The sequence below is a fragment of the Daphnia pulicaria genome, chromosome 4 (assembly GCF_021234035.1).
Source record: "Daphnia pulicaria isolate SC F1-1A chromosome 4, SC_F0-13Bv2, whole genome shotgun sequence".
In the NCBI taxonomy this organism is placed as follows: domain Eukaryota; kingdom Metazoa; phylum Arthropoda; class Branchiopoda; order Diplostraca; family Daphniidae; genus Daphnia; species Daphnia pulicaria.
In genome coordinates this window covers 4,685,183-4,692,457 of record NC_060916.1, presented here as the reverse complement: position 1 = coordinate 4,692,457, position 7,275 = coordinate 4,685,183, and the positions used below count along the sequence as shown (strand labels likewise).

Genomic DNA, 7,275 nt, shown 5'->3' with positions numbered 1-7,275 from the left:
AGATGCTTGAAGTGATGAAATTGGATTTCTCCTTGAAACTATAAAAAAAATTTAAATTTTACAAGATAGTTTTAGAAAACGATATATTAATAATTATTAACTGCACATATTAGGGCGTGAAAATGTGATTTATAATACACTTCATAATGTGGGGGACATCAAAAAGAAAATAGATTTTGTCGTCAGGGTCGGTAGGATGTTTAATCTAATTTGTGAAGTGTTCCATTTCTCCAGATACGCCAAAGAGTCTATGTACTCCTTAAGAAGGGTGTAGACCATAACAAAAAACATTGGTCACAATTGCCCCTCTCTTTTTCAAAGTTTTTATTGCCTTGACAGCAATGTTTTTAATAACAATAGAACTGGCCGCATCACTCATTGCGTACACAGAGATATGTTGAACCCATTTAGATCTGTAGCATCTAAACATCAACACAAGCATGATCTGTGTTCGGCAGGAAAGTAGTGTGTCAGACTTTTTACCTTACCGAATAGTTGAAATGATTAAAGATGACACTGATTTTAGATTTGCAAGACTGATTGTATTGAGCCTGACTCGTTGTACGAATAGATTAAGACAGCCGGGGCCCGACCCCCTCTGGAACATTACATTGACACCAGGGGGGGAAGGGGCACAAAGAATTTACACAGTCAGGCGGGTAACAAGGGGCCACCTATCGGGGGCCCCGAAGATCGAATTCTCGTAGGTGAGCTGGAATCCGGGTCGTCCGGCCGGATCTCGTCGTCGGCCGTTGGGGATGCCTTTCGTTCCCAACATACTCCCCACCAGAGCCCATGCCTTGGGACTCGACCTCGCCGACGTCAGTTGCGGCCGGATTGGCCACAGGATTTTCTTCTTCGACGGCAGCTGGATCGATCGGGAGCAATGGGAGTGGAGCCGGATCGGGTGGATTTGGAATTTGCGGAGCAGTTGCTTCAGCTGGCTCCGGATTCAACGCACCGTCTGCGATCTCCACATCTTCCGGTTGATCTTCTCTCAATTCTACGGGATATAAACATTGAATGGCTCGGGTTAATAATTTACCGTTTGGGAATTTAACTATTGCGGATCGGACTAGGCCGTCGCAGCTGGGGAGTAATTCTTTAACTACTCCCGTCTCCCACATGAGTCGTTTGGAAAGTTTGTCGTGGATTACGACGACCTCTCCGACGCGGATTTTTCTGCCTGACGATCCTTTTGCGTGAAAATTATCCAGCTGCATCAGGTAATCGGAGACGAACCGCGAGCACAAGTCACTGACGTAATCACGCCTGTTCTGATCCATTTTCTTGAGTAGTTCACTTGTTGAATCGGGAGCCAATAGATTGACTGCTGGCTCCGGCGTAGCACAAGTTGAACGACGATTATTGAGAAACTGATTCGGAGTGATCGGGAGCGGATCGTCCGCTCCTTCTCCAATGTAGTTCAACGGTCTCGCGTTAATCACGCTTTCCGTTTCGATTAAGCTCACTTCCAGCTCGTCGTATGCGAGACATGCGCGCCCGTTGGATCGCCTCAAGAGATCTTTCGTGATCCTCACCATCCTCTCCCAAAATCCGCCCCACCATGGAGCGAGGCTAACAGAGAAGATCCAGCTGGTTCTTCTCATGGCGAGGAGGTCGTGAACGGATGGGTCGGATCGAATGTTTTTAAGAAATCGAGACACACAACGGAATGTTTGGGCGTTGTCACTGTACATCACTGACACTGGGCCTCTTCTGGCGGAGAATCGACGGAAAGCTAATAGAAAGGAGCGAGCCGTCATGTCTTTGGTTAACTCCAGATGAATCGCTCTCGTCACGGCACAAGTAAAGATGCACACGTAACTTTTCGGTTGCTTTTTGTTGACTGGTTGCGCTGGATCCAGTTGGTCGCCATCGTCTTCTTCTTCGGGAGCTTCTTCGGTGGGAAGCTCCGCTGCATCCGGGTTCTCTTCTTCTGGTGGAGGTTCCGGAATGACTTGTTCGACGGATGGTGCCGATTTGGATTTCTTTTTCGGAGTCGCGTTTTTGTAGTACAGCGGGCCAGCAAAATCGGTTCCGGTTATTTCGAATGCCCTGGCATCGCGGAGTCGGTTGGCTGGTAGCGGCGCTGCTATTTGTCGGAAAGGAGGTGAAGTCAGCTTCTGGCACTTTACACAGGTGTACCAAACGTTTCTCACTTGTTGGCGTCCTTTCACGATCCAGTATTTCTCTTTTAGTTCTGACAGTGTTGTTTTTACTCCTGTGTGTGAATTGAATACATGTTTGTTAATTATCAACATAGTTACGACCGGGTGATTTGCTGGGAGAAGGATCGGTGGTTGAATGTCTCGATCCCTGAGGGCGAGCGCCACTCTTCCAGTGACTCGGATGAGTCGATCTCGATTGTCCCAGACCGGTCGGAGCGATGCGATTTTCTCTTTTGGGTGAATCTCCAGTCCGCGCTGGAGTGTCCAAAAGGCTTTGGGATAGCGTTCGACTTGGAGCTGTCTGCAGATGGCTAGCTCCGCTTCGTTCAGCTCTTCGGTGACTATCTTGTCGATTGTAATTTCTTCTCCGGCGACTATGATGATTTCTTTTAGTTCGAGTCCTGGGCCGCGCGTTCTTTTCCTCATACGGTTGAGCGCTCTGTTGATCCAGGCTGTTCTGAAGAGTAGTTTTGTCCATGTAGAGATTTTTTCGAGGTGCCATTCCATTGGCTGGGCAGTTTCGATTGCTGCAAAGGAGACGGTCGCCGTTTTCTTCGTCTCCTCTTCCTCGATTTTCTCTTGAGTTTCAGTGGAATGGTTTTCTGGAGAATTCGGCCATTCGCTTTCTTCTTCTGTTAGCCAGGCTGGTCCGTGCCACCAAAGTTTCGAATCCACCAGCGCATGCGCTGGCGCTCCCCGCGAAGCGAGATCGGCTGGATTCTCCAATCCGGGGCAGTGTCTCCACCATTCCTTGTTAGAAAATTGTCTGATGGTTTCTACTTGGTTTCGTACGAACGGTCTCCAACGATAAGGATCTCCTCTAATCCATCCGAGTGTGACGAGGGAATCTGTCCAGTAAATCGTTTTCCACGACTCGGTGTGAAGGGAGGTTCGAATTTTCTCTCCTAAACGGATTGCTAACAAAGAGCTTAGTAGTTCGAGTCTGGGTAACGTTACTTTCTTTTTTGGAAGAGGCGCCACTCTCGTTTTGCTGGCTAGGAGGATGGTGTAAGGAGTTCCGTTCTCCAGTTGGAGCCGTGCGTAGGCTACTGCTCCGTAGGCTGCTTCTGATGCATCGCCGAACACGTGAATTTCTGCGGAGACGATGGAAGGTTTTGAATAGCCGATCCATCGTGGGATCTCCAGATTGTGTAGATCCTTCAGTCCTTTCATGATGCTGCTCCAGGTGTTTTTCACTTCGGGTGTGGCGTCATCGTCCCAACCTATGTCTCCTTCCCAAAGTTTTTGATAGATTATTTTTAAAAGTAAAACTGTGGGAGCTAGAAACCCAATTGGGTCGAATATCCTTGCTGAGATGCTCAGAATTTTTCTTTTGGTGATTTTTTCTCCAATCTCCACGGCTGCTTCCATTATAGATGTAGGGTCAAATTTAAATGAATCGGAGCTTGTGTCCCATCTAAGACCCAGTGCTTTGTGCTGGCCGTCAATTGTGGGAGAAAGGATTCCGACTATCTGGTTCGACATTTCTTTTTCGGTGAGAAAGTCACGGAGCTCTTTGTTGTTTGTTGCCCAGCTCCTCATGTTGAGTTGGGCCTCTGAGAATAACGTGACGGTCTCTTCCACCGTGGTGATGGCTGTTGGCACGATGTCTGCTCCTCCCAGGTAGTCGTCTACGTAAAGGTTCTCTTCAATTTGTTCGACTGTCGAGGGAAATCTGGATTTGACTGAGAGCAAATGCTTGTTAATGGTGACTCTTAAAAGAAATGGGCTTGAACTTAGCCCAAAAGGAACTCGTTTCCATTTGTACGCGATGAAATCGGAGTCGGGATTTTTCGGCTCCTTTGGCCATAAAAATCTGACCGCTTCGGCGTCTTCGGGCTGCAGCGCGATGTTGAGAAAGGCCTTTTCAATATCCGCAATCCAGGCGATCCGGTTCATCCGGAAGCGCATTAAGACCGAGAGGAGGTCAGGATTTAGATTCGGTCCGGTCTCCAAAACATCGTTGAGGCTCGGCCCATATTTGGATCTTGCGGCGCCGTCGAAAACTGGGCGGATTTTTGTTGTTGCCTTGTCCGTTCGGTAGACTGGATGATGTGGTAGATAAGTGTGGAGGCCATCGTAATTGAAATCAGCCTCTTCTACGAATCCGTTTGCTATCAGTTGATTGATTTCTTTGGTGTAGTTGGCTAAGTCGACTGGAGATTTGCGTAGTTTGGACAGCATGCTTCTCAATCTTGTAGCTGCCATTTGGTGGTTGATTTCCAGTCTCCATCTGTCCGTCGTCCATGGGATTGGCGTGCAATATCTGCCGTCTTCGAATCGCGTGATTTCGTTGCAGAAGGAGCGGAATTGATCGTCCTTCTCCACAGCAACACAGTCGTTCAGATTGGCAAAATTCTCTAGACGCCAAAATAATGAGAGATCAAAATTCAATTTTTCCATTTCAAACCTTTTGTTTTCTTTTGTTGTGTCGTAAAAGCAGATCTGTTCAGAATTTTCTGGTAGTGGAAGGAGACTGGAATTTCCTGTCTCCCTGCTTTCCGACTTGTTTGATTGGATGGATTTCGATGGCTGTGAAGTGATCTGTGGTAGAGAGCGATTTGAATTGATTAGAAGTTGACTGACAATTGTTTGATTTTGTTTCGATGATTTTTCTTGCGATGGACCGCCGATGACTTTCCCAAGTTTGGACGTGTAGGCTCTGAGTCCGCACGGGCTGATAGTTGCTGGTTCGTTGAACATGATGTTAAACATTTGGTCCATTCCAACAAGAATTCCGACGTCCTCGTCTCCACCTTCACGTTCAAAGCGGTCGTCTGCCAAATTCTCATTCTCCAGCCACAGCTTTCTTGCAAATTCTGTAGTTTGATACGGGCCGGTGCTTCCAACTTTGTCGGTTGCTTCTAGAGCTTCAATACGCACCGTTGGGGCTCCTGGCCAGGTGCCCCGCACCGTCATCTCGACCACATTGTGAGTTTCTGCTGGAGGGGCTTCTGTCTGCCGGAAGGCCCTGGTCGCGATCTGTTCCACCTGGATGATTTTCAGTTGAAGTTCTTTCGAAATCTGCCTTTTAATCCATGTTCTATGGCTGCCATCGTCGAGAAAGAGAATCGCTCGGATTTGTTTTCCATTCGTGCCTGTAATGTAAACGGTTGCTGTTTTTAGGATAACTTCACCAAAGGAGCTTGCACACGCTGTTGTTGAGCTGCTCCCAGCGGCCGGTTTGCTTGGAATTATAGTTGAGGATCCGAATCTGGTATCTTTCTCGGCACACAAGGATGTGTGGTGCTTGGCTCGGCATCGTTGGCACCTGTGTGGATTAAAACAAACAGTGGTCTCGTGATGACCAAAACAATTAGAGCATCTTTTTTCGTTTGTGATGACTGCTTTTTTCTCTTTCAGCTCCATTGGGCAATTGATAGCCCAATGCATCTCTTTGCAGAACACGCATGGCAGCATTGGCTTTCTTGGGGATGATGCTGTCGCTTCTCTCTTTGGTGGTGGACTGCCATTTCTTCTTGTTTTGCTTGAATGTTTCGATTGTGGAGTCGGCTTGCTGCTGACTCCGAGCTGAGAGGCTGTCGGTGTAGTAGGTGGTGTTGATTTGGCCGGCTGTTGAGAATTTTGGGCTGGCTTTTGTGTTGAAGCTCTCAGACGGCTGAGTCGCTCTGCGACTTCAACTTGCTCTTCGATAAAATTTAGTACTTGATCAATGTCAGTTACCTTGTTCGTTGCTGATTTGGCCCACTCTGCTTGAAGTTTGAGTGGGATCGAGCGCAAAATTCTTGATCCAAGGAGACACCCGTGGCTGGCTCTTGCTACTCCCAGTGTCTCCAACGCATTGATGTGTGACTGGATAGTCAGCTGGAAGCACCTGAGTGCCGCGGTATCAGCTACGTCTTTTACTGGTTGCAGCGTGTCCAATTTCTGTGTGTGGGCCTCGATTAGGACGTCCGTTTTGCCATATCTCGCCTTCAGGAGGGTGATTGCGACGGTGTAGTTGGCGTCTGTCAGTTCCAGGTTCTCCACGCACAGTTGTGCTTCACCTTTCAAGTAATCTTTAAGGTATCCAAATTTTTGAACCGCCGGAATGGCCGATTCGTGGACGGCTGCGTTGTAACCTTCCCAGAAGGCTGTCCATTCGAGCACGTCCCCTTTGAACGGCTTGATTTGACGTTTTGGCAGTTTAGTTGACGCAACTGCTGCTGCAGCTGCTGGCGCTCCTGGTGCAGCTGCTGCTGCAGCTGCTGGCGCTCCTGGTGCAGCTGCTGCTGGAATGGCGGCAATCAGTTGTCGGAACAAGTTCTGTTGATCCAGATTTTCTTGTTGACGGATTGCTCTTTCCTGTGCTCTTGCAGCGTCTTCGTCGATTTTTTCTTGGGCCCTGGCAGCGTCTTGATCGGCCTTTTCCTGGGCCCTGGCTGCATCTTGATCGGCTTTTTCCTGGGCCCTGGTGGCATCCGCTGCTGCTTGTTGCGTCTGGAGCATGAGCAGTAGTGTCTGATCATGCCGTTTTCTTTCTTCAGCGTCTTGCATTTCTTTGAATTCTTCTCTTTTTCGTTTTGCGATCATGAGTGCGTCACCGACATCCTCTTCAACTTGGATTTGGCTGTCGATTTCCGCTTGAAATTGTTCTTGGGTCGCTCCTGCTTGCTCCATGTCTTTGGCGACCCCCTCTGAGAGTCGCTTGTATTTGCTGTACATGTTGCGTAAGTTGGATTCAGCTCCCAGCACTAGGTTGAGGATTGTGCGATCCATCTGCACGTTGTCGTACTGCTGGATGTTATTGATCCAGCGAGTGACATGTCCTTTCATGCCTCTCCGTGACGCTTCGCTTGTCGGAGTAGTCATCTTGATTGTTTTTGAAAGAGAAAGGGATTTAGATTAGTTTGTTTTTGTTTAATTATTAATTGTTGAGCCTGTTTGTTTGTTTGGTTGCTTGAGGTGTCTGCTTCAAGTTTGATTGCAGCGCCTCTTGCGGTGTTGTTGGAGAGTGGCTGCTTCAAGTTTGACTGCAGCGCCTCTGCCGGTGTTGTTGGAGAGTGAAAGTTTTTCGTCTCTCCTTCCTCTCAGTAGATGGCGTGATGAGCGGTGGGTCGGCTAAGTTTTGGCTCGACCCTCGTTCACCTACTCCTCCTGGAAT

At 48.3% G+C, this 7,275-nt stretch overlaps 1 protein-coding gene across 1 annotated transcript; it reads right to left on the bottom strand.

Annotated features, from left to right (window-relative positions):
• Positions 1–674: 674 nt before the first annotated feature.
• Positions 675–6,983, bottom strand: LOC124336751. Its single transcript, XM_046790539.1, has 2 exons — positions 4,649–6,983; positions 675–4,531 (listed from the first exon to the last, which is right to left on the bottom strand). Exons 1-2 carry the CDS (start codon positions 6,981–6,983, stop codon positions 675–677), a joined length of 6,192 nt encoding a protein of 2,063 aa, XP_046646495.1.
• Between the last annotated feature and the right edge of the window lie 292 nt (positions 6,984–7,275).

Coding starts and splice junctions, on each gene's coding strand:
- LOC124336751 (XM_046790539.1), bottom strand. CDS start 6,983: ATGACTACTCCGACAAGCGAAGCGTCACGGAGAGGCATGAAAGGACAT. Junction 4,532..4,648: donor CAGGGAGACAGGAAATTCCA/GTCTCCTTCCAC, acceptor TTTGGCGTCTAG/AGAATTTTGCCAATCTGAAC.